The 27,673-nt window shown below is 42.4% G+C and overlaps 2 protein-coding genes across 2 annotated transcripts in view; one reads left to right on the top strand and one right to left on the bottom strand.

Moving 5' to 3' along the window:
- Positions 1–820: 820 nt before the first annotated feature.
- On the bottom strand, positions 821–11,707 carry rassf6 (Ras association domain family member 6). Its single transcript, XM_056578816.1, has 11 exons — positions 11,094–11,707; positions 6,399–6,454; positions 6,235–6,313; positions 5,228–5,391; positions 4,936–5,030; positions 4,288–4,487; positions 4,098–4,199; positions 3,806–3,857; positions 3,232–3,350; positions 3,010–3,107; positions 821–1,639 (listed from the first exon to the last, which is right to left on the bottom strand). Exons 1-11 carry the CDS (start codon positions 11,172–11,174, stop codon positions 1,567–1,569), a joined length of 1,119 nt encoding a protein of 372 aa, XP_056434791.1. The 5' UTR covers positions 11,175–11,707; the 3' UTR covers positions 821–1,566.
- Positions 11,708–20,931: 9,224 nt separating this feature from the next.
- Positions 20,932–27,673, top strand: part of musk (muscle, skeletal, receptor tyrosine kinase) — a 15,782-nt gene continuing 9,040 nt past the window's right edge. Inside the window, exons 1-6 of the mRNA XM_056578733.1 lie at positions 20,932–21,230; positions 22,530–22,656; positions 25,088–25,239; positions 25,916–26,043; positions 26,809–26,950; positions 27,505–27,629. Coding sequence (XP_056434708.1) covers positions 21,158–21,230; positions 22,530–22,656; positions 25,088–25,239; positions 25,916–26,043; positions 26,809–26,950; positions 27,505–27,629 — 747 coding nt within the window. The 5' untranslated portion in view covers positions 20,932–21,157. The remainder of the gene's footprint in view (positions 21,231–22,529; positions 22,657–25,087; positions 25,240–25,915; positions 26,044–26,808; positions 26,951–27,504; positions 27,630–27,673) is intronic.

The following is a 27,673-nucleotide window of genomic DNA, read 5'->3' as shown; positions in this document are numbered from 1 at the left end:
CCAGGAGCAAGATGCAGAAGTCCAGGCGGCTGACCCGTTCAGACCATAGGAACCCAAGACCAGGTCAGGACAGAGGAACCCAATAGCGCATGTGTCTTTTGGGTGTGTTGCTTCAGTAAACACTAGGGGTGTAAATGCATGTATTCGTATTGTGTCGGCAATTTCGAGCTACACACGCTGTCCCTTGATTGGTCGACAGAATCGCATTTCCGTGAGACAGTGGGATAATAAACAAACGCAGGTATTACTGGACAACGGCGAAAGCTTTGTTTATTGTAGAAAATGTTTGCCGTCCTTCTTGGACGTCCTACATTGTTGATCTTCGTTCATAGTGCGCGTTCTTCTTTCTCCTTGGATTTATTAGCAGGCTACACTGTGTCTGGCAGCTATGAGTTCACAATGCTAACATAGCTGCCGCGGCTATCGCAATCCCCCCCCCCCCATAAGGGTACTGTCGGCGGTGGAAATGCGAGCCGTAACTGAGCTGCGCCGAACCACACCATCACTACTCCACAAAGCCGCACTGAACCGACCCGCACCCTCCGGTGGAAATGTGCAAATTCTGTGTACCTTGCACTTTCATAAATAACACATGATGATTTTTCCATTTTATAACTGATTGTCTTATTTTGTTTACAAGTTACGGATGGAGTCTGGAGGTGATATGGGGTACTTATTGTTTACTGTTTACATCTTAGATTACACCGTGCAGGCTGTTGCAGTTCTCAAAGTGCGGTCTTTTTTTTATATTATTTTTATATTTTATATATTTATTATATCAATATTAATTTAAACAAAAATAAATAAATATAAAGAGAAAAGTCGACTCTCTAGCTTTCAATTAAATCCTTTTACATTTGTTAGTTTTAATCCAACCGTACATTACTTTGAAAGGATGAACATCAGTTTCGTGATTTAGACCTCACTTGACCTCACTCCCAGAGGTCCACGGTGCAATGTTTTTTTTCACCACTGGGATGCTGCCGGCGTTTCCCGCCAATTTTTTTTCCTTTGGCGGCCCTCAGTCAAATTTTGGGTCCCTAAATTGGCCCTCAGCTGTCAAAACTTTGAGAACCACTGCACTGTGCGATAATTCAATTATTTTTGTACTTTTTTGTACTTTTTTAATCAGTTCCAATGCACATCTGTACTCTGTGACAAATTGTTGTGTTTTACCTACAATACATCATTAAATCAATCAAACTTTATTTACACATCGTCTTCTTTGAGAGACAACAGTAGAGATCATGACACAGCACCTGAAAGATTGAATAAAGAGGTAATGCCTGGGTAGTTTGATAGCAGTGATAAAAGCATGAAGTGTGTGTGTCATAAAGTAAAGTAAACAAACGTAGTCACACCTACGTATATCTCTCTGTTAAGACTCACTAATGTTTGTGTGCTTATAAGCACGTGTGCCTGTGTTTGTGCGTGTGTATGTGTGTGTGTTATTTCCAACACACACACACACACACACACACTTTTGTGTGTACCTTATAAAACAAATAGAGATTCATTAATATTTCAAATTTTATTCTGTTAGGTTAACAGGTGTGAATATCCTGGTCAGACACTGGTCTCGATGTGAGTGCTCTGGCTGCTCAGCATGTGAGACATCAAACTTTGCTGATGACGATATCTGTAACAAACACACACACAGACCACAGACACACACACATCCCATACACAGACACACACACCACAGACACACATGTTAAATCCCATCAGGATATAATTATCTTTATATCTACATGCCTCTAGAGGAAGTGTGTTATTGTTCAGCCTCTACTCTAGGGGACCTGTTTTATTGGTCAGCCTTTATTCTAGAGCAGGGGTCACCGACACAGGCCCGCGGGCTCTGTCACGTTAAAATTGTACCGGGGGCGAAAATTGTACCGGCCTACGTCATCGTTTGTTTACATCCTGACAACCTGACAACCTGCCCTGCAACAGACGACGCGATGCAGAAAACATGTTTCCAAACGACGAAATAACATAATACAGATAGCGGATCGCGATAACACTTGTTTTTACTTTATATTTGTATTGTATTTAATTGTTTAATCGAAACAATAAAGAAAATTGCCCGCAAAACGGGCGATCGCGTCAAATGACGCGTCAAATCACGTAGGAAGGTTCTTGAACATTCTAGACTATGAAACCTGCTTAAAACACTTAAACAATTCAATACAATACAAATATAAAGTAAAAACAAGTGTTTTCTAGCGATCCGTTATCTGTATTATGTTTCAAGAACCCTCCTACGTCATTTGACGCGATCGCCCGTTTCGCGGGCAAAACATTGTCATTTGACCCGATCGCCTGTTTCGCGGGCAATTTTTTTTACTGTTTCGATTAAACAATTAAATACAATACAAATATAAAGTAAAAACAAGTGTTATCGCTATCTATCATAATACAGATAGCGCTCCGCTATCTGTATTATGTTATTTCGTTGTTTGGAAACATGTTTTCTGCATCGCGTCGTCTGTTGCCGGGCAGGTTGTCAGGATGTAAACAAACGATGACGTAGGCCGGTACAATTTTCGCCCCCGGTACAATTTTAACGTGACAGCACCAGGGCGCCCGCAAGGACCTATGAGGCGCCCGCAGGCCTGTTCTAAACATAGCACAACTCATTCCCACCTTTTTTAAGTCATTGTTGATAATTATTGTGAGAAATCATTAACATGATCAGTGTCTTCACATAGATGAGTATCATTAATCATTGATAATAATATATAACTAAAGGCAAACTGAGTTATTTCAGAAGAGTGTATCAAACTGGGTGCCCTTCATATGACTCAGTACCCATTAAGTAGCTCTCAGGTTCAATAAGGTTGGTGAACCCTGGTCTAGAGGAAGTGTGTTATTGGTCAGCCTCTAGTCTAGAGGAAGCTTGTGATTGGTCAGCCTCTAGTCTAGAGGAAGGGTGTTATTAGTCAGCCTCTAGAAGGAATGGAGGGATTGTGTGTTAGAGAGAGAGAGAGAGAGAGAGAGAGTACTTACTTGGTGATGACGGTATGTATTTCTCGATTCTCTGCTTCTTTGAGTTTGAGCAGAACCTGCTCTAGGATGGGCAGCTCTAGGTTCAGATATTGAGCCACCTGGAACCACAGAAGAAGAGTTACTACTAACACGCACACACACACACACACACACACACACACACACACGCACACACACACACGACAATGACGTGGGGGATAGCATCTCAGGAAGATGACTCACATCGTTGCTGACTTCCTGTTCATTGCTGTCCATCAGGAAGACCTTCATAATGTCCTCGGAGGGACCATGCAGGAAGCGCTCCCATAAGGGCTGGTCCTGACCAGTCAGCCTCCTCCTCTCTGACACACACACACACACACACACACATACACACACTGATACTCAGGTATCAGACAGAACGGACACCGACCACTGTTTGATTCCATGGATGTCATATATTCATTAATAGCTAATTATACTTTCTGTTGATTTGAATACAGATGCACACATTGTCGCCATATTGTTCAAAGTTGACTTGTTTGTAGAGAACCTTTTCCGTATAGCGGACGTGCTGCTCTCCCCAGTAGAAGAGAACATAATGGCGGGTTTTGAAGTGTTTGAGTCCACATAACTCCAAATAAATTTGACATCATTGAGCTGCCTTTATTAAAAAATATATTGTTAATGATTTGATGATCATTTGACGATGAGTCCGGCGTGATGAATCAGATTAGACTAGGTAAAACCCTACTACTTATATACAGTTAATAAAACCACGTATTTCTATCGAAACAAACAGATATATAACTCTGACCTCCAGTCTGGTGGAGGCAGTAGAGAGCAAAGTCCTGGGGGTCGTTCTCTATCTGAAAACACAGAGGAGGAAATACTAAAAACTAAACCCCAGAAGAAATACTAAAACACAGAAGAAGAAGAAGAAGAAGAAGAAGAAGAAGAAGAAGAAGAAGAAGAAGAAGAAGAAGAAGAAGAAGAAGAAGAAGAAGAAGAGAAATAAATAAACCCCAGAAGTGATACTCAAGCAGAGAAGTAGTGGAAATACTAATCCACCGAAAAATAACTAGTGCTAGTGGTAGTAGTAGTTGTACCTTGAACTTGTGCAGTAGCTGTTCTATCACCTGGTGAGTTCTCATCTGGCTGGAGATCCTGACTTTGGTGGGAGTACCGAAGGAGGGAATAAAAATAGAGGTCTGGAGAGAGGGAAGGATAATATTATATTACAAAAGATAGAACAAACGTTTAGTTATAGCAGTGATAGTTTACAGAAAACAGAACAACCTTATAGTTATAGAAGTGGCCATTGATAGAAAACCGATGCTGCTTTTCTCTCTCGCGTTGCGCTGCCGTCTTGCCTCGCCCCCTTCTCCTCTTGACCAATGAGGCATCGCTCATACAGCGGAATAGGTTAGACTCTGCCTCCAGCTCCAGGGGTTTGGGCTTCTCAGGCCGAAGGGTGGTGGACTCGTAGATACGAGGACCTGTAGTACCATAGAAATATGGTAACCTAACCCTTATTTATTTATTAACAGTTAGCTAATACACAACTTAATTTATTGTTAATGAACAGTGGGTTAAAACACAACTATATTAGTTGTAAATAAATAGTTAGTGAAAGTCAACTTTGCTAGTAATAAATAAACAGTTATTTAAAATGCAATTTTGCTAGTTATGAATAAACAGTTAGTTAAAATATTACTTATTTAACTTATTTAAACACAGTAATTGAGTCGTTAGTCATATTAGCGAAAAAATAAACAGCCTGCTAAATAACATGTTTTCATTTAAGTTTATTTTAAATTTGAGTTTGTCATCATGTAAAATATTGTTAACCTAAACATCAAGCAGTATCCCCCCCAAAGAAATATTCTACACAAAAAATAAAACAACTGATGAAATATGAAAACAAACCAAAACATCCAAACCTGCCTTTGGTCGTTGTCTCAGACGTTGTCTCAGACGTGGTCTCAGACATCTCATCGATCTGATGGAGGTCACTATACTCTCCCCATCTCGTCATACCCCTAGAGAGAGTGAGAGAGAGAGAGAGATGCACCAAAATATATGTAACAAACAAAGTGTACCATATAATGAATGCACACATGTGAATATGATATAGGGCTTATACATCAGAATGCATCATGGGATTTTTTATTGCCGATACGCCGCCATTTTTAGAAAATTCAAGAGAGTTTTAGTAATGTGAAATCCGCAGACCAACCTTTTGTCATCCAGAGGACTGAGGACTGGTCCTCCCGGTTCAGGTGACATGAGTTGAGTGATGGGGAGTGTCTGCTTTTCATCCTGGATCTTGAGTCTGATTGGCCGGCGGACTCCCCAGGAGATGTTGAGAAGACCCTCCAAAGCCACGCCCCCTTCATCGCCCTGGCAACATTCCCAACATTAGTACTGCTTTAGTGGGCCTGGAACACGCAATACGTCTTTTCAAATTTAGAAAACGTGAGAGCCCACACACTTGTTTACACCCACTTAGGAAGCTAAATGTAACTGTCGTTGTGTATCTAAAAGGCCTTTTTCCAACACAGTTCGACATACATTAACCAATTCTATTAACAAACAAGGCTGTCCTAATAGACTTGCTGACTTTATCGTTAACAAACGGTGGACATCCTAAAGAACTGCTAAAGAACTATGTATTAAGTCATGGAGACATAGTGGGAATGGACGATGCGTGTTGCAGCGTAAATTGGACCCCTCTATTTAGAAAATCAAGAACACTTTGGCCTTTGCCGCCATGACTTCTGTTACGATTCCCGGTCGGTGTGGGTCCTAATTCGCCATCTTCTTTCCAACATGACAATCCAAACACAGCGTACTCTAGTGAAATCGGGATAACCCCCACTTTACAGAACATCGGATCGTAATTATTGAACAATTTTTATATTTGCGATTATGTTTCCCGATCCGGTTTGGGGAAGTCAAATCTTAGCATACCCCACTCCACAGGTACTTCAGAAACAGATCAGTCAATAAATTGTTTCTTTGCTGACCAGAGTTGAAAGGGGGGGGGATTGGGTGAAATATTCTGTAATGTGTAACCAGCATATCCACTCCACCTCTGTCACCCTGGCAACATCGACAGTACTACTATAGTACTTATATTGTACTCCTAAACCGTAGCAGTGGTAGAACTATAGTTGTACTACTACAACAAATACACACACACACGCATATATATATATATATACATAAATAGTTATTAGGTACCTGACAGTAACTGAGGTGGTGTTGAGTGTTTTCCTTCAGGTAACAGTTGTATGTTGTGAACAAGGAGAGAAACTCTGCTCTGAAATAAATACACATTGTTACACACTCACACATGCAACACAACAACTGAACAACACATCAGAACAACACATCAGAGGTCTCACCTGGTAAGGGGTCTCCCCTCACCTGCTGGGATCACTGGTGGAAGAGGAGGATCCATCTACACACACACACACACACACACACACACCACGTAAACACACACACACACACACACACACACACACACACACACACACACACACACACACACACACACACACACACACACACACACACACACACACACACACACACACACACACCACGTAAACACAGACACATGGCCAGGGACCATCTGAGAAAACAAACAAATCCTTTCGAGGAAGCTTCTAGAGATTCTTACCTTGAATGAACTAAATGTCCCCCTCTCTCTTTGTAAAACTCTCCCCCCTCCCTGCCTCCCTCTCCCCCTTCGCTCTCTCTCTTTCTCGTAATGGCTCTCTCCGTCCCTCCTTCTCCCCTTCCCTTTTCCCTCCTCTCTTTCCGACTCTTTCCCCGTCTCTCTCTCCACCCAGTTTCAGTCTGTAATTTGTTTATTTTTCAGAAGAAACACGTGGCTACTCGCTCTCTCTCCCTCCCCCCTCTATAATTATCCTTCTCTTTCTCTTCTGAATATATGCCACGACACTAAGAACTGTGACCGGCGTCACTCACTCCTTCCCTCTCTCTCTCTCTTCCTCACTCTCTATCTCTTTCACTCACTCACTCCCTCCCTCTTTCGCTCACTGACTCCCTTCTCCCTCTTTCTTGCTCTCACTCACTCCCTCCCTCTCTCTGTCTCAGCAAGTCTCTCTCCCCTCTCTCTTTGTCTCAGCATGTCTCCCCCCTCTTTCTCTCTCTCTGTGAGCATGTCTCCCTCCCCTCTGTCTCAGTATGGCTCTCTACCTGAGGTATGTCAGCTATGTAGCAGCTGCCTCCAGTGGCCCGGACCAATTCTAATTAAACATGTATTAGGGTACACAGAATACACACATAATGATATTAAAACTGTAGACTGTATCTACTATATATAATTATCATACAATTATTAAATATATTAACAATTAGAGGTATCTAGGGGCAAGGTGGCCCCTCATCCCTCCCTTTCCAAAGATTCTGGTGGCCTAGGTTTGGTTCTGTGTAAGGTGCCAGTAGGTACTTCAAAAGTGATGTCATTGTCGGATAGCATTGAATAACGTGTCAAGTGATGAGGTTCCTTGATTGAGTTATGATTTGTATTGAGTTACATAGTCTGTTAATATGCAACTATAGGTCATTGCTTACAAGTTAAGGTCAATTTAAATTGAAGGCAATTTTATCCCATGTCAGTAAAATTATAAAACATAACAGAGCTGAATGGGAATGTACAAATGCGCCACGATTTCTGTTTTGTGAAAAAGCAACATTGTTATTTGACGGCTTTAGCCGTCAAATAATTTTAACATATCACAACTGGTTAATCTTTGTAATAGTGACCATGGACACTATACATTGTAGGACATGGCAAAGGTATCAGTGTTGGTATGTTTCTCAACACACAATCCTCCTATTGCATCCATAGTGGTCAACTATATTCATAGACCTATAATCACTATCTGTTATATTTATTGATCATTGATCTCAATATCAATCGGCACTACAAGCCATTTGCGAAACGTGAATAAAGGTTGCTTTTGATGAAATTACGGTGTGTAGTTGAATCGCAATAGTTTTGTTTTAGATATAAGCTCTCCAAAAAAGTGTTTTTTTTTTTTTTTAATTTTAATCGAACGGTGAAACAACCTATAAAAATGATCATCTCCAAAACATGAAAATGAAGCCATTTACTTCAATTTTACACTTGGGATTACAAGGGGAAAGGATGGAGCCTGCTCATCTTCACTAGGCGATTTGAGAGAGGGTTAAGCTGCTCAGACACTTGCATATTACGTCACGCTGTTTGTATGTGTGGAGTTCCATCGTGCCAGCGGTTTACGTTGAAATCCAGCTGCGAGAGTTAAGCCTCTCGGAGACAAACATATAACGCCACCGTGTGTGAAGATATGTTGAGTCTTGCCAGCGGTCGATGTTGATGACCAGAGATGCTTAAGCTTCTGGGACACTTATAACGCCACCTCTGACATTTATAGCACAAAAGCCACGGTGTACAGTATGGCGCACCAATACAATGAAGATACAAAATTAAAAACGCTTTCTCCGAGGAGCCTTCTGTAGATTCTAGGCCACTGCAGAAACATGGTGGTGGAAACATGGCGGCCCACAAGGAAAAGGACCTGCACCCCAGACGTAAAGGGCTAGTTTTTTGGTGATAAAATACAACAATTCTTATGGGATTATTCAAACATACTTATATTCCATTTCTTTCATGTCTGTTCCACTATAAGCCACTCAATTCTACATACCGCGTCTTTAAATACATAAATAATGAGTACGCAAACATTATTATTATTATTTATTACTATGTATGGACAACGAATTTGAGCAACCCCCCCCCCCCCCCTTCGGCACTTCAGCACCGCACGTCACACTATCACGTAGGTAAAGTTAGAGAGCACTTATGGTCAAGCTGTTTCACACACTTTGTGCAAAAAAAAATCTCCCCGCTTTCTTGCGTCATTTCACGGAGGAATGCCCCCTTTTGGTCGGTCCCACTCGGGATTCTGAGAGTATACCGAGTTCGGTGAGGCTGACCGGACGACTCGACAACAAAAATGGCTGCAACAGTAAAAACATTTATTTTCTTTGTATTTGAACCACGTTGTTAATTTAATGTCGGATTTTAAATGCTCTTACACACTTGGTTGCGTTGCTACTTTATTCCGGTCACCAATTTATGAATTGCACGGCCTTGCTGTGCTTGCAATACAATGTAAAGTTGTGTTGTATGTTTTCGAGCTGGTTTGCGAAAGAGGCTAATGTAGCTAACAATAACAACGACTAGCCAATGACATGACATAAGTGCTTCAAGTTTAGCAGACGTAAAACATGTTTAAAGCAAGGGGAAAAGTCTAAAAAGTATGAAATCACCCCTTCAAGCCGCCAAAGCTTTTTCCGGATTCGATAACAACATGTGTAGGCTGATTATGTTGGCAAAAAATCAAGTTTTTTAAAGAATGGATCCAAGAAATTCTGAAATAAGGGATCTCGGCTCATGGTGTGTTCTCCCAGCTTTCTTGCAACACTTCACTGAGGAACGCAGACTTTTGGTCGGTCCCACTCGAATTTCTGAGAGTGTACCGAGTTCAGTGAGGCAAACAAAAACATAAACGGCTGTGCCCGTGAAGAGATTTATTTTCTTTGTATTTGTACCACGTTGGTCATTTTTGTGTCAATTTTAAATGCTCTTACATACTTGATTACATTGCTACTTTATTCCGATCACAAATGTATGTCTTGCTGTGTGTGCAATACAATGTAAAGTTGTATTGTTTGTTTTCGAGCTGGTTTGTTAAAGAGGCTAATGTAGCTAACAATTACAATGACTAGCCAATGACATGACACAATCAGTTGCATGGCTGCGGGCATCCATAGGTGTTGCTTTACCGCCCCCTGTTGGAATGTCACCTGGCCCATCAAACCAGGAAGGCTCACAAAAGGCAGAATAAAAACGTATGATATTACTATGAAACTTTAGCAGTGGTAGAACTAAAACACAATAACACGCATACATATATGTATACATATATATATATATGTGTATAGATATACATATGTGTATATATATATATATATATTATATATATATAAATGACTGAGGTGGTGCTGAGTGTGTGTTGTTTTGAACAACAACATGTTGCTTCTATGTTATATCATGATGATGCTATTAATATAACATAGAACCACCCTGTTGTTATGAATATGATAAACATAGAAACACCATATTGTTATTAATATGCTGAACAGAGAACCACCATGTTGTTTTGAATATGATGATCAAATTAATATGAACGATAAAACAGGGTTGTCTGGTTTTTACCTACGTGTTTGATCAAGTATGAGTTGTCCTCTGTATGTGTGTGTGTGTGTGTGTGTGTGTGTGTGTGTGTGTGTGTGTGTGTGTGTGTGTGTGTGTGTGTGTGTGTGTGTGTGTGTGTGTGTGTGTGTGTGTGTGTGTGTGTGTTCCAGTCCTCATGTCTGCTTGTGTATGTGGGTATGTCTCTGCACTTTAACCCATCTATATTCATGTCTTCAGAAACCCTGACACTATTGGTTCAGTAATCTCAAACATTGTTTAACAGCAGGGTTCAAAGGTCACAGAGGAAAATCTCCACACAATTCCCTCTCCCTCCTACCCTCTTTCTCAACCCTCTCTCCCTCACACTCTCTCTTGTAGCAAAAAGTTGTTCCTGAATTGTTGACAACAGGAACATCAAAAGTGAAACAATAATGCTGTGCTATGCTATGCTAACATCACTTCTACAATGGTATGCTCAAAACGGTCAACTAGCAAATCAAATAACTGATGAATTGACTTTGTTGTTAAATTTAGTAGGTTGATCCCTCTCGTCAGTTTCAAAATGAACACACCTTAAGATAAACGTGTACGGTCAAGTCAAATATTAAACTCAACCGTCTACAAGCTTGCTCCAGGAAGTATCGATTGTGAGTTAAATTCACCATGCGTGTGTCTGCACTACAGTGTCACTATTTATAAATAACAGCGTTAGTTTTCCCAAACTAGTGTTAGCATTTCAGCACTACAGGATCAGTATTGTTACAAAGCTAGTCCAGTCTTGTCCAGTCTCTGTCATCTGACCTGGAGACAAAAGTTTGCCTACCTTCAGTTCACCTCCACCACAGATTGTCTGCACGCAGCACCCAGTGCAGCAGGGTGTGTTTGTATGTGCATGTGAGTGCATGAAAGCACCGCAAAATGCATGTTGCTCCCTCTGCTGTAATCCGCCCTGGTGTGAACTGGCAGGATAGCTTGTACCTGAGCCAGAGGGTGAGCATGTGGCTTAGCCAGCAGGTTAGCATGTAGCTTTGCTAGCAGGTTAGCGTGTCGCTTAGGAAGCTGTTAGCATGTATCTTATCTAGCTGGTTAGCATTTAGCTTAGCCAACAGGTTAGTATGTAGCTTAGCTAGAAGGTGAGCATGTAGCTTAGCCAGTAGGTTAGCAAGTAGCTTAGGTAGCTGTTAGCATGTTGCTTAGCTAGCAGTTTAGCATTTAGCTTAGCCAGCAGGTTAGTATGAAGCTTAGCTAGAAGGTGAGCATGTAGCTTGGCCAGTAGGTTAGCATGTAGCTTAGGAAGCTGTTAGCATGTTGCTTAGCTAGCAGATTAGCATTTTACTTAGCCAGTTGATTGGTCCAATTCAGGTGGAATATTGATGCAGGTCAGAAAATGCCAGAGTAGAAAACAGCCTTCTGCCTCTTTAAGAACGTTATCATAAGCTCTATTTGGACTAGGTCAACTGCTACAATAGATAAGAACATAACCGTATGAGGTGAACAGCTCCTATGAAGTAGTGTAGAATAAAAAGGGGTTATCTTCTCTTATGAACCAGAACAATATCAAGACTGCATAACCTTGAACTCAAATATGTTTTTAATCCCTTGTGTTCTTTAGGGTACTTTTTTAATGTACTATTTGGAAACATCTAACTATTTTTGAAAAATAATTGGTATTTTTTGAGTGAGTTATGGAATTTTGAAAGTACCCCGCCTTCAGTTACCAAACAAGCGAGTCCGTTTCGGCGCCCCCTCCTACGTAGGAAGGGGGTACATTTGAATATTACCTACTCCATATTACCCCACTACCCCTTCCCCCTCCAATCAGACCAAGATTTTGTGGACTAGCTGACGAGCGCTGGGCGGAGATGTTTGCGCATTTCAGAAGCAGGGATATTCCATACAAAACTGGATTTGTACTCTGTCAGTTTGCCATGTGACTGCCTAGCAGGGAGCCCGGCGGAGCTGCCGGACTGCCGCCAAACCTCTGGTGGCAGTGCGGCAGCCCTGGCAGGGCAGCTCCAGTGGGGAGAGCTCGGCGGCAGTCGGGCAGCTCCGGCGGGGGGAGCTTGGTGGTAGTCCGGCAGCTCAGCTCCGGGAGTACAATCCCTTTCTCCTCCATGTCGCGGGTCAATATGGACTTCAGAGTCAAGGCCAAAGTTCCTTTCCCCCAATTCTTCGCAACCATGGCTGAGATAACCCCCACTATGAGTCTTTTTTGTTGTTCTTGTGGAAGTACCAGAGACGTCAGACGCAGTCTTTATGATTCATTATATCATCCGAGGCAAACATAACTTTTGGCTGTGATATTAGATATAATATTATACAAATACCTGTATATATCATACAATATTATTATTATTATTATTTTATTATAATATATTATATTATATAGATATAGAGCTCCAATCACTTCTCCTCCATGCTGTGGTTCACTCTGACAGCTCATTGGTCAATGGGCAGCAGCTCATTTGCATTAAAGCTACAGACACTAGAAACAGCGCATTCTGAAGGGACTGCAACAGAGGGGAATAGCGGTAGGCAAGTTCTTTTTTTCCTAAAAGCTATTTCCAGCAAACAGCTTCAATAACATGTTTTCTGGAACTCATATACTATGATTACTTGTTGGGGAAACACCATAATATGTCTCCTTTAAAAACCTGCAGACTAAGTCTGGATACGCTACCCAGTAGTCTATTTAATAACAACAGATTCAGATTATAAATACATCACTAAAAACTGGTACTTTACCCAGGTCCCTAAAAACAGCAGTCGTAAAGCCCCTTCTCAAAAAACGTAACTTGGATTGTTCAGTACTACAGCAACTACAAACCAATGTCAAACCAATTAACTGCTTTTCTATCGTCACATAGTTATTTTGATGACTATCAATCTGGCTTCCGCACTAATCATAGCACGACAGAGACAGCCCTTGTAAAGGTGATAAACAACATTCGTCTCAACACTGATGTAAGCAAAACAACTGTCCTGGTACTACTGGACCTCAGTGCAGCATTTGATACTGTTGTGTCTCAGTGCAGCATTTGATACCACCATATACTACTCCATCAACTGAAGCACTGGGTCTGTTTTTCAGGTGCTGTCATAAAATGGCTACAATCTTACTTACAGGGCAGGAGCTACTTGGTTGCTATAGAAAACTACACCCCAAAACCTGCAACCCTGACTTGTGGTGCTCCTCAGGGATCGATCCTAGGCCCCTTATTGTTTGATCTCTACATGCTCCCACTTGGCCAGATCCTCAGGAAAAACTCAATGTGTAATCATAACTATGCAGATGACACTTAATTTTACCTTGCTCTGTCTCCCAATAATTATGCACCCCTTGATTCTCTCTGTCAGTGTCTCGACCAGGTTAACACTTGGATGTCACAACATTTTCTTCAGTCGAACACAGATAAAACTGAGGTCATTATATTTGAGAACAAAGAGCAAAGATCCAGGGTTGCTACTCTACTTAGAACAAATGGACTTAAGGCAAAGGATGCTGTAAGAAATCTGGGCATAATCATTGACAGTGATTTGAGCTTCAGTAATCATGTGAAATCAGTCACTAAATCAACATTTTTTACCTGATGAACATTGCAAAATTGAGAAGCCTTATGTCAGAGAGTGACCTAGAAAAACGCATTCACGCTTTCATTTCAAGCAGGATAGACTACGGTAATGCCCTTTTAACTGGGATTCCCAAAAAAACTATAAAGCAACTACAAACTATACAAAATGTGCTAACTAGGACTAAAAGGATTTAGCACATCACCCCTATCCTACGGTCCTTACACTGGCTTCCAGTTATTTATATAATTGATTTTAAAGCTCTACATCTTGTTTTTAAAGCACTAAATGGCATTAGACCAAACTATGTACGTGACATGTTCATACAGCACACCCCAGCCAGATCACTGAGGTCTCAAAACAAAAATCTTTGGTTCAAACTACTGCCAAAACAAAATGTGGTGAGTCAGCCTTTAGTGTTTATGCAGCTAAACTTTGGAACAAACTGCCAGAAGAAATTAAAAACGCTGCCACAACTTCTATTTTTAAATCTAAACCAAAGACTAAACTCTTCAGTGATGCATACTATTAACATTTCTAACGTTTTCCTCCTCTTTTTTATTGTTATTCTAATCGATTTTTGCTTCTCTTTTTTTTATTCTAATCGATTTATATTTTAATGTCGGATTCATATCTGAAATGTCTGACCTTACTGAAGGTTTTTTTAAATCTCTTATTCCTTTTTATCTTTTTCTCCCTTTATTTTTTATAGTACATGTGTCATTTCATTGAAGGACTTTCATTATATTGTTTGCATGTACTTCTTCACTATGAATGATGCTGTTGTTTTTTTCTCTGTAAAGCACATTGAACTGCTTTATGTAAGAAATGTGCAATACAAATAAAATTGCCTTGCCTGACTTGCCTTGCCTAAGTGAGAAGGAAAGGGAAGGTGAATTTGTGGCAGAATGTTGCCATGAGACAAGTCTCTTGTCTCGCTGGGGACACCTGGACGGTGTCCCATGGGGACAGCTGGAGTTTGCCTCCTTTGGATGGAGGCTGGAGTTCACCAAACAGATCTCATCTGCTGTAAAGCCTGTTAGAAACTGTCACAATGTGGCATTAGAAGTCGATGCATGCGAAGAGAGAATGGAAGTGGCTAAATAACAGCTTCACTGAAGGTCCTAAAATACTATGACCAAGACCAACCATTGAAAGTATCGACTGGCATGAGGGCGCAGATGGGATTTTTGAACTGGGGGGGACAAAGCTGTCAGCAAATGATTTCAACTCAATAAGTTATTTTTGTGTAATCTGGGCGTTAACTAGCGCTCAAGTAGTTACTTTCGTAATATCCTGTAGGCCAATGGTTTGCACTAAAAAGACATTGGAGAATTCTTATTTGAAATCATGGATAAACAACAGTGAACATTGTTAAACAAAGGCCTAATTGATCAACACTAGCCATGTATAATGAAACTGTTATTTGTCTGGACTCACTGAAGGACCTAAAGACATCTCTCCTCCTTTCATTACCCTGAACATGCTGCTGGGCTTGGTCTGTCCAGTCTGTCAAGCCTCTCTTGGTGAATTTGGCACAAAGCAATGCCATTGAGTCTTTTTTGCGTCATGGTTGATCGCACCCATGTCTTCAATCTGCGTAACCCACTAAAACTGCGCTCTGCCTCAGCAGAGGATATGGGCACCACCATCAACAATCTCACTAGTGTCTCTACCTGATCAAACAGGCCGCGGACATCAGGCCTAAAAAAAAAATTGGTTTGGTTCCGGTTTCCGACCGACCCTGTCCATTTGTGTGCGACCCAAATTATTTTATGAGCTTTAAAAAAAAAAAAAAAAAAAAAATTATGCAAACTATAATTACGTTTTTGTACAGCACCAGGATGAGCGCATTCTCTCGTTTATAAATGAAAACAACCTACTTATCATTCGCTGCCGCTGGAAAAAATAAAATAAAAAAATAAAATAAATTCCCTACCTACCCATGACCTCAACTGACAACCAACAGGAACCAAACTTTTTATTTTTTTAGGCCTCAGGGGGCATTTCTTTCAAAGCATGCACAGCATCTGCTGTTGTGTTGACCTTGTACTTGTTTTAAACATGGCCAGTTGGACTCTCAAGGCTCCCTCTTTCAGTTCAGGATATTTGAGAACTGCTGCATCATTTGTAATGGGAGTAAGGAGTGAGTTTTCCATTTATTTTAATGTTGGAATTAAAACCCTAACCCCCCAGGCACGCACGCACACAGGCATGCACCCACGCACCTCGTATACACGCACACACAATGACACAGGGAGAGGCTTTTATGATTTGTATGAAATCATCTGTTTATTTCAACCACTGCGCCATCAACACTCAACATCAAAATTATTTCAACGTGGGCTTAGGCAGATAGGCCTAAATGCGCCGAAAACAGATCGCTATTTATTTTACTAAACACAGCCTGCATGACGGTGAACTAGACACGTCTTTAGCATATGGAAACGATGGCCAAAAAAATAACTTCACACAGTGTGTCTTTTCACAATTTATTTGTTACCAGCATTCGTAGTGTTGATCGACTGAGAAATAGTCGCCCAAGACGTTGACATCGCTTAGCAACCGAGGACGCTTGTGGAGTGATACTACAGAAGAAAAAATAAGCCGCCAGCGCACAGTTGTGGTTTGTTTACAAATAAAATTGAAAGAAAATGTCCGTCGTGTGGGAGTATTTCACTGTCTCGGAGAAAGATCAGCATATGCAGTTTGTAAGACATGTTCCAGTGACATTTCAAGAGGAGGAAGCCTCCGTTTTACCGGCGATGTTTGTCGCCTTTTGTAGGGACAGTGGGGGGGTCACTATGAATCTGAGGGGGTCATATCCCCCCGTCCCTAGTGCCATCTGCGCGCATGCATGACCCAAAGGGCTATCCAGTCAAACCATGGAAACTGCGGAAATATACTATGGCAATATAGAAAAGGAGACACTAAGAGCAGTGTAGTACAGAGAATGATCATAAGCCACTTAAAATCCTCTCACAGAAACCACTGTGTGGAGCGCAGCTGCGCTTACAACGTTCAATGCTGTGACTCAAAATGTATGGTCTTACATTTGAATTCAAGCCGAGCAAACACCTAGTAGTAGCCAATACATTGAGCAGGGCTCACTAACTCAATACCAAAAGCAATACAGAAAAAGATTTGCAAATCAATGCGGACTGATTCAGATGCACAGATACCAGGGACCATAATGGGCTGAAAAAGCTAGAGAAGTGTTTCTCTAGCTATCTTTCAGTGTTGAAGGATGAAAGAATGAAGGAGGAGGAACAGTTACAGTGGCAAGTTCATGTGAAGCTGGAAAAGCCATTCAAACACTTCAAAGGGTGAGAATAGTGAATGAACAACACTTATTTGTGGGTATTGAAAAATGTAAAAGACGTGCAAGAGTTGGCCTTGCATGTACAAAGGCATTGAGACTTGTATGCAGCACTGTGAGATTGCCAGCAACCCAAGGAGCCATTGAGACCGCAAAACAAACATTGCGTGTTCTCAATTGCTCATTGGCTCAATGGCTTATTCTTTCAGTCACGACAGACTGAAAGGCAAAGAATAGTCTAGCAGCTTCACATGCATAGCAGTAGAACAGAAGATTATTAATCTAAGTCCAAGCAGTGTTTCTTCCATAAAGTTGAGGAAAAACTCTTTAACACTACAGAGCTGTTGAAGGACATGGATCTGATTTTGAACCAGGATCCTTTTGTCAGCTTATGAACAGGTTGCGCAAAACTAAGAGTTTCCAATGTACAGTGTGGCCTCCCATTTCCATCAGAGAGCAGTTTTTCTCTGGTATCCAGTAGATCATTCTTGCTCAGGTACAGCTTTCTCAAACTAGAGGTGTAGTAGCTGATAGAAAACATATATTTATATTTTACATGAATTATTAGAAACTGCAGAAACAGAATTCTGTAAAATGAGATTCCACTTGTGAGGCTGACTCTGAACTTAAACAGTGTTTCCAGTAACTGCTACTGTAAAGCCTAAATCATAAAGGCTAACAGATTCTGAATAATTTAGCTTCTATTTACTTTATTTCATCAACTCAGATCTTTCTAATATGAGGCAGAAACTAGGGTTCAAAATAACAAGTAGTTTTACAAAAACGTCTCTAAACATGTGACATTCCTACGTTTTTTTTGGCCTATATTTTTCAATGGGCCTGCCTCCTTTTCAGTTGACTGTCAAGGTTGCTATGGTGGTTGCTATGGACTGCAACAATGCCTCCCTGAGTGTCGCCGAGGCAATGACCCACTCATATGTGAGAGGTTATTGTCATGATCAGTGTGTATTGACTATTTCTGTTGTTGAGTGTCAAATGCTCCATTGAGGCATTGGAAACACAAACCTTTGCTAGAAATGTATCTAAAATAATTGAGAAGAGATAGAAACTTGGTCATTAGACCTTCAACCGGGGTGCATCTTAGGATTGCTCTGTGAAAATCGTGGGTCTCTGGAAAAAATCTGGACCCTAACCCTACCCTTAAACCTAACCTGAATCCACGGCCCCGGGGCCCGAGATGGCCAAGGTTCAGTATGAGGGTCTTAGTCAGGTCCTAGATAAGGTTGTCAAGTTTCGGTGGGACCTTCTTATCTCCAAAACTGCCTTTTACACCACACATTCTGATCCACTAGGTCTTTTCATGCTGATAGAGATGGACGTATGTTCCTTAAAGTGTGTGGACACAGCTGCCCATTATGAGAAAAAAAAAAGTTCATGTGCATTTTGCTCATAACTTTTTGTCACTATGAAAGAGGGGCTTGATTCTCCGATATGCATGTTGCACGGCTAGGTTGTAGGTCTGAGAAGAACTTAAGAGGCTTTGTTATCCTAATTGATCAGTGAATGACCTCTCAGACACGAAGAATGTATGAATTGTTTCAAACCTGCCTCGTTAAATCAATGAGCTTGTTGTTTTGATTTCACAAATAGGTTATTGATAGATGATAGATGAGCAACGTTTACTTCAGTCCACTGGGTAGGCTGGTAGACTGATCTATCCAGCACAGATCTAGGTGCACACGCCCACTAGTGATGTCAGATGGGGCAGGTTTTCGAAACGGCTTGTAAGGCTTATCACACTCACACCTGTTGGTATAATATGCAGGGACGCAGGAAGTCATATGAAGTGGGGGGTGCTGTATGTAATCGGATGAGACATCATCCGATTACATGATGAAAAAAAAATAGTTGCGTCTGTTGTCCACTAGAGGGGGTGCGGCAGCACCCGGAGCACCCCACTTCCTGCGTCCCTGATAATATGTCCCCTTTAAATGGTTAAAAAAGTATATATTCAAATACAAATCATTATGGCAGTGACTTGCTTCCATAAGGCGTTTGCAGCAATGTTCTCAGACAAGGACACAGCATTGACGTCCTCACCCCAGGTCACGCAGTGACACCTGAGGCGTTTTGTGGACCTGAGCTATGGCACAGCGATTTGAATGTCTTATTTCTCGCCTGCTAAGTGTTATCCGCTTACCACTAGATGGTGCTGTTTACTCACTGACATGGGGACTTGTTAGACAGTACAGAGACGGGTCATTATGGAGCAAGTAGGGGTTAGACAGTTCAGAGACAGGTCATAAAGGAGCAGGTAGGGGTTAGACAGTACAGGTCATTAAGGAGCAGGTAGGGATTAGACAGTTCAGAGACAGGTCATAAAGGAGCAGGTAGGGTTTAGACAGTAGAGAGACAGGTCATTAAGGAGCAGGTAGGGGTTAGACAGTACAGGTCATTAAGGAGCAGGTAGGGGTTAGACAGTACAGGTCATTAAGGAGCAGGTAGGGGTTAGACAGTACGGAGACAGGTGATTGAGGTGCTTCTCTCCTCTCTCCTCCTGTTCGCCTCCTATCCGTCCTTTCCTTTCTTACCTCTCCTCTCCTCCTATCCTCTGCACTGTCCTCTCTCCCGTATCCTTCCCTCTTTCACCTGTCCCACCTCCTCCCATCCTCTCCTCATCGATATTCTCAGAGGACACGACATTGACGTCAACACCTCAGGACACACACTGACACCTGAAGTGTTCTGTGGACCTGAGCTACTGCACAGCGATTCATTTGAATCACGGTGATTCAGCATCCTCTCCTTGTGCTTTTCAAATGAATCACTGCCTAGCAGTATAAAGCTGCTTCCACTCAATCAATTCCTAAAAACTTTATCCTGTTAATAAGAAAAAGACTCTACCCTACAATGACCATGCCTCTTCATCAGTAAAGAGAACCATGGGCCTTCATCAGTTAACTAAAGAGAACCATGTCTCTTCATCAGTAAGCTAAAGAGAACCAGGCCTCTTCATCAGTAAAGAGAACCATGGGTCTTCATCAGTTAATTAAAGAGAACCATGCCTCTTCCTCAGTTCCTAAAGAGAACTGGTCATCTTTATCAGTGAAGCAGTATCGTCAGAATGACATCGCTCCATTTCATCGATTGTATGGTGTGTACATGATAAGTTGTGTGTAGGTGTGCGTATCTGTGTGTAGTTGTGTGATTATGTGTGTAGTTGTGTGTAGCTATGTGTTCTTTGGTCAACAAACTGTTGCAATGTAATTCCTTTCCTAAAATACCCCAACAGGTGCAGACCTTTATGTGTGTGTGTGTCTGTGTGGTGTATGAATGTGTGGGGCTGTAAACATCAATATATGTATATAGATGTATATATATATATATATATATATATATATATATGCATACGTATAGAGAGAGAGACAGAGAGAGAGATGAGAGAAATAAGAGAGAGAGAGAGAGAGAGAGAGAGAGAGAGAGAGAGAGAGAGAGAGAGAGAGAGAGAGAGAGAGAGAGAGAGAGAGAGAGAGAGAGAGAGAGAAAAGAGAGAGAGATCTAGCCACAGGGACTACACTAACGACAGCCAAGCTCCCACCTGCTACTGTCTATCATTCACACACACACACACACACACACACACACACACACACGCACGCACACACACACAAACACATGCACACACACGCACACAGAAACATAGAACAGTCTCTCTCTCTCTCTCTCTCTCTCTCTCTCTCTCTCTCTCTCTCTCTCTCGCTCTCTCGCTCTCTCGCTCTCTCGCTCTCTCACTCTCGCTCTCTCACTCTCTTTACTGAGTGCTGTGACGGAAGGTTTTTATCTCCTCAGGATCATAGCAGAGTTCTGGACTGAAACAAACTTCCTACAACCAGACAGAACCAGTTAGAACTAGCTAGAACCATACAGAACCAGGTAGAACCATGCAGAACCAGACACAACTATAGATAACCAGTTTGAACCAGCTACAAAACGGACATAACCAGTTATAAACAGACAAATAGAAAGAACCAGCTAGGATGAAGACGAGAGGAAGTCTGAATATCTACTTCCTGTTGATACTAGTGGACTGCGGCTACGCCATTCAGAAAGGTAAACTATCACTCGGTCTATCTATCTATGTTTCTAGCTATATATCAATTTAAACACAGTGACATATGATTATCAAGGCATTGTTATAGTAACATGTAGTAAAAAAATATTCTTGATTAATGCTGCTGAAAGTACATGAAAAAATGAGTACTTATACAATACATTTCCATGTTGTGTCACAGTATGTGAACGGAGATGAGAAACGGATAGTCTGCACACTGTTCTGCAACATGAAGGAGTCACGTCCGCTTAACACTAGATGGTGCCGTTTCCTCACTTACATGGGCCTTAGACAAGTCATAATAAGGAACAGGTAGGGTTAGACAGTACAGCGACAGGTCGTTAAGGAGCAGGTAGGGTTAGACAGTGCAGCGACAGGTCATTAAGGAGTAGGTAGGGGTTAGACAGTACAGAGACAAGTCATTAAGGAGCAGGTAGGGGTTAGACAGTACAGAGACAAGTCATTAAGGAGCAGGTAGGGGTTAGACAGTTCAGAGACAGGTCATTAAGGAGCAGGTAGGGGTTAGACAGTACAGAGACAGGTCATTAAGGAGCATGTAGGGGTTAGACAGTACAGAGACAGGTCATTAAGGAGCAGGCAGGGGTTAGACAGTTCAGAGACAGGTCATTAAGGAGCAGGTAGGGGTAAGATAGTACAGAGACAGGTCATTAAGGAGCAGGTAGGGGTTAGACAGTACAGAGACAGTTCATTAAGGAGTAGGTAGGGGTTAGACAGTACAGAGACAGGTCATTAAGGAGCAGGTAGGGGTTAGACAGTACAGAGACAGGTCATTAAGGAGCAGGTAGGGGTTAGACAGTACAGAGACAGGTCATTAAGGAGCAGGTAGGGGTTAGACAGTACAGAGACAGGTCAATAAGGAGTAGGTAGGGGTAAGATAGTACAGAGACTGAGGATTGAGGAGTTTCTCTCCTCTCTCTTGTCCTGTCCGTCTCCTATCCGTCCTTTCCATTCTTCTCTCTCCTCCCCTCCTATCCTCCCTTCTATTCTCTCCACTATCCTCTCTCCCATATCCTACCCTTTGTCACCTCTCCTACCTCCTCTCCTCCTCTCCTCTGCTCTTCCTGTTCGTTGGTCGTTGACTCTTGAGGAATGTGAGGAATGCCCAGCAGCTGGTCTCTCTCTGTTCCTCAACAACATCCTGCAGATAAACATAATCTCTTTAGTTTCATCCGGTCTTCACGGTGACAGATTGACCGTTGGTCATCACAGTGATAGATTGACTGTTGGTTTCCCGGTAATATGACGTAACGAAAACATGTGTTGCTATTGGTTGACAGCGCCTCGCATCATCACGCTACTGGAGACGGTGGACGTCCTATTGGACCACAACGCCTCCTTTATCTGTGAAGTGGAGTCCCGCCCCCCTGCGGACATCACCTGGACCAGGAACAACCAGCCAATCCTGTAAGTGCAGGCTGTAGCCCTGCCCCTTCTCTTAGCAGACGTGTTCAATGTTTGTACTACCTGTCCTGGTTTTTACTTCCTGTCAAGGTCTCTACTTCCTGTCATGGCCTCTACTTCCTGTCATGGTCCCTACTTCCTACAAATGGGTCCAACTGTGTCCTAACCACTTTCCTTGACCTTTATGAAAAAAATGTAATGAGGCCAAGGGAATTTGTGAAAGAGAATCCGTAAGGGCTTTGGGAAAGACCCCTGCGGTTATTAAGCGACAGCGGATGTTGTGGATGTGGGTCTGCCGCGGTGAAACTATGCACAAAGATGGGCTACTAAAAGCACATCATGTTGTTTCAGGCAGGATGTTTGAATTTGGCAACCCGTGAGAAATATTACTTCATTACCGAGGTTGAAATTGTAATGTAGTCTGAACGTTTAACAAAATGTTTTTCACGTGCACGTGTTGACGTAATCCTTCAGAGGGGCAGAGGGGTGTGTTGCTTTAAATGTTCTCGCCGTATGGAAGAGGATTCCGTATCCCTTAGCAAAGGGAACACACGACCATCCTTTCCTTTCGGAAAGGATGCTCCAGAGCCTCCAGTGTTCCCTCTGCTAAGGAGATAAGAAAGGACGCTTTGAAGCACCTCTCCTTAGCATTTAGAGAACTCCAACAGCTCTTATCATGGCTGACACTCAAATACGTCCATGTTTCACTCCAATAGGAACATTCTTAATAAAATAGACTATTCCAACGCACCTCCCACCTCAGACCTCTCTCTCTCTCTCTCTCTCTCTCTCTCTCTCTCTCTCTCTCTCTCACTCTCTCTCTCTCTCTCTCTCTCTCTCTCTCTCCTCACTCTCTCTCTCTCTCTCTCTCTCTCTCTCTCTCTCTCTCTCTCTCTCTCTCTCTCTCTCTCTCTCTCTCTCCTCAGACCTCTCTCTCTCTCTCTCTCTCTCTCCTCAGACCTCTCTCTCTCTCTCTCTCTCTCTCTCTCTCTCTCTCTCTCTCTCTCTCTCTCACCTCTCTCTCTCTCTCTCTCCTCAGACCTCTCTCTCTCTCTCTCTCTCTCTCTCTCTCTCTCTCTCTCTCTCTCTCTCTCTCTCTCTCTCTCTCTCTCTCTCTCCTCTCTCTCCTCAGACCTCTCTCTCTCTCTCTCTCTCTCTCCTCAGACCTCTCTCTCTCTCTCGCTCCCTCAGACCTCTCTCTCTCTCTCTCTCTCTCTCTCTCTCTCTCTCTCTCTCTCTATATATATATATATATATATATATATATATATATATATATATATAAATATATATATATTTGATATATATTTACATCTATATATTTTGAATCATTTCCGATGTTGCTATTCTTGTACAAACCCCAGTGTGTAGGAATTGTTTAAAATGGGGTAAGGGTTAGATACACACTCTTCTGATTTTTTTTTTTGGCCGAGCCATCCATCCATGTGTTGCTGATAGCACAGTGTTAAGAAGCACACAGCGTCTGCACGTCACCGCCCCAATATGAAGGGCCTAAAGGCTTTGGATTGTTATTGCAGAGCAGCTTTCCTTTAAAGTCTTGAATTGTTGCCACCCAGTTTTAGCAACGAATCCTGGGAGATTGTCCTCAACCTCTGGCGGACGTGCCTAGATGCCGACCTACTCATTAATGCGTCAGTCAGTTATCATAGTGCGCTCCGCTTCCCAATCTTTTGCTTCCTAATTTCTAACGCTAACTGAGAGTCGACTTATTTTCCGATGTGCCTTGTTTACACATTGGATAATGTTTCACAGTTGCCCAGAGTGTCACACAATGCCCTAAATATTAGGAAAACTCTTTACTATTGTAACTTGGTTGGTATCTGTGTTTACAGGTAGGATTTGACCTTTCTTCTTGATGTTGTAGTTTATTTTGTTGTTGATGGTTAGTTAATGTTTGTCCTTGATGTTGTACTTGATGTGGTACTTGATGTGGTACTGGATGTGGTACTTGATGTGGTACTGGATGTGGTACTTGATGTGGTACTTTGTTGTGGTACTAGATGTTGTACTTGATGTTGTACTTGATGTTGTACTTGATGTGGTACTTTGTTGTGGTACTAGATGTTGTACTTGATGTTGTACTTGATGTTGTACTTGATGTTGTACTTGATGTTGTACTTGATGTGGTACTTTGTTGTGGTACTAGATGTTGTACTTGATGTTGTACTTGATGTTGTACTTGATGTTGTACTTGATGTGGTACTTTGTTGTGGTACTAGATGTTGTACTTGATGTTGTACTTGATGTTGTACTTGATGTTGTACTAGATGTGGTACTTGATGTTTAACTTTGATGTTGTACTTGATGTGGTACTTGATGTGGTACTGGATGTGCTACTTGATGTTGTACTAGATGTGGTACTTTGTTTTGGTACTAGATGTTGTACTTGATGTTGTACTTGATGTTGTACTAGGTACTATGACCACCGGTACTCCACCAGGGAGGGCGGTCAGATGCTGCACATCAGCCAGGCGAGGGAGGCCGACAACGGGGAGTTCTGCTGCATCGCGTCCAACGGCATCGGACAGCCTGCCCACAGCTGTGGAGCTCTGCAGCTCAAGATGAGTACGTTACTCTCTGTCTATCGCTCTATCCCTGTAGCCCTCTGTATATCCATCTATCTATTGATACATCTCGCTATCACTCTGTATATCTATCTATCTATCTATTGATATATCTCTCTATATATCTATCTATCAATACATCTATCTATCTATCTATCTATCTATCTATCTATCTATCTATCTATCTATCTATCCATCTATCCATCTATCCATCTATCCATCTATCCATCTATCTATCTATCTATCTATCTATCTATCTATCTATCTATCTATCTATTGATAAATCTCTTTCACTCTGTATATTCTCTCTCTCTCTCTCTCTCTCTCTCTCTCTCTCTCTCTCTCTCTCTCTCTCTCTCTCTCTCTCCCTCTCTCCCTCTCTCCCTCTCTCCCTCTCTCCCTCCCTCCCTCCCTCTCTCCCTCCCTCCCTCTCTCCCCATAGTGATTAGTACTGCTCTGGGGTGGGTCTCTGGTTTCCTCACAGATGTAAACACATCCAGTGGTCCTGTGGCTGTTGTCGACCGAGGCATTAGGCTGGAGCCTGGAGTCCATCGGGCGCTTAGCTGTGGCGGACAATTTACCCTATTGCTGCTAGGGACGGCTTAATGACGGCTTAATTGCAGAGATCACATTTCGTTGAACAGTCATTGTTCTACTATCTCTCTGTCACTGGGCAGGACCTCAGATCAAACGTCCTCCCACCAACCTCACTCTCCTGCTGGAGTCCAAGGCCTTGTTGCCCTGTGTCACCCTGGGCAACCCAAAGCCTGACATCACCTGGCTCAAAGACGATGAGCTCGTCCAGGTACTTCTTGAAACACTGCAGCAACACTAAAGCTATACTACAGCTATACTATGGATATACTACACCTATACTACAGCCTCACTGAAACAATTCTCAACCATACCATACCTTTACTACAACCTATGACAACTATATACTATACCTATACTACAGATATCCTACTACCGGAACGATGCTCAACTACACCTATACTTATTGGAACAATACTCAACTATGATATACCTGTACTACAACCTACTACAGCTGTACTACACATATACTACAGCTATGCTACGACTGGAACAATACGCAACTATAACATACCTTTACTTTACCTGTACGACAGCCTTAACAGAACTATACTACAACTGTACTACAGCCTTAGGTTGTGGCCTATACTACAACCTACTACAGCTATATTACAGCATTACTAGAACTGTACTTCAACCTTTAAATAACTAAACTATACCTACACTACAAACTACTATAGCTATACAAAAGCCTTACTAGAACTATAGTATGACTATAAAATACCCATACTATGCCTAAACTACAATCTAATACAGCTATACTACAACGATACTTCACCTTTTCCACAGGTATGCTCAACTATATTACAAATAGGCCCCCCCTATGCTACAGTTATACTTGACTATACGACAATTATATTACAATTATAGTTCATATGCTGCTCCAGCATACAGGTAGACTTTGTATATCCTGGTGTTGAACCAGGTGGGTTCAGGTGTTCACCCAGGTTGGTTTTGTTCCGGTTTCTGGTACCAGGTGAGCAGCCGCGTGTCCATCTTGGACTACGGCTCACTGAAGATCCACAACCTGCAGAGGGAAGACGCTGGTCAGTACCGCTGCGTCGCCAGGAACAGCTTCGGCATGGCCTTCTCCAAACCAGTCTCCATACTGGTCCAGGGTGAGAACGCCTGTCCAAACCAGTCTCCATACTGGTCCAGGGTGACTAGGCCTGTCCAAACCAGTCTCCATACTGGTCCAGGGTGAGAACGCCTGTCCAAACCAGTCTCCATACTGGTCCAGGGTGAGTAGGCCTGTCCAAACCAGTCTCCATACTGGTCCAGGGTGAGTAGGCCTGTCCAAACCAGTCTCCATACTGGTCCAGGGTGACTAGGCCTGTCCAAACCAGTCTCCATGCTGGTAAATTGAATTTATATTATGATATTATTGAACTGATGTGTCAGAATTGGTCAAGGCCGCCGTTGACAGTATACTGGATCCAACCTCATCTACCTGTTCTTTACACAAGGCTTTGGGCTGTGTGTGTGTGTGTGTACATGTGTATGTGTGTGTGTGTGTGTGTGTGTGTGTGTGTGTGTGTGTGTGTGTGTGTGTGTGTGAGTGTGTGTGTGTGTGTGCGCGTGTGTGTGTGTGTGTGTGTGTGTGTGTGTGTGTGTGTGTGTGTGTGTGTGTGTGTGTGTGTGTGTGTGTGTGTGTGTGTGTGTGTGTCCACAGCTCCAGCCAGGATCCTGCGGGTGCCAGAGGAGCAGCGTGTTGCGTACGGAGCCCAGGTGTCTCTGGAGTGTCACGCCACGGGGAACCCTGTCCCCTCCATCAGCTGGCTGGAGAACGGAGACACGGTACTGCCTGTCTGTCTGTCTGTGTGTCTGTCTGTCTGTCTGTC

The sequence above is a fragment of the Gadus chalcogrammus genome, chromosome 19 (genome assembly GCF_026213295.1).
Source record: "Gadus chalcogrammus isolate NIFS_2021 chromosome 19, NIFS_Gcha_1.0, whole genome shotgun sequence".
NCBI classification, from domain to species: domain Eukaryota; kingdom Metazoa; phylum Chordata; class Actinopteri; order Gadiformes; family Gadidae; genus Gadus; species Gadus chalcogrammus.
The sequence above is the reverse complement of the archived record's forward strand: the minus strand, read 5'-3'. Positions and strand labels throughout refer to the sequence as shown.

Coding starts and splice junctions, on each gene's coding strand:
- rassf6 (XM_056578816.1), bottom strand. CDS start 11,174: ATGCACTCACATGCACATACAAACACACCCTGCTGCACTGGGTGCTGC. Junction 3,858..4,097: donor AGCTACTGCACAAGTTCAAG/GTACAACTACTA, acceptor CTGTGTTTTCAG/ATAGAGAACGACCCCCAGGA. Junction 3,108..3,231: donor AACAGGAAGTCAGCAACGAT/GTGAGTCATCTT, acceptor CTGTGGTTCCAG/GTGGCTCAATATCTGAACCT.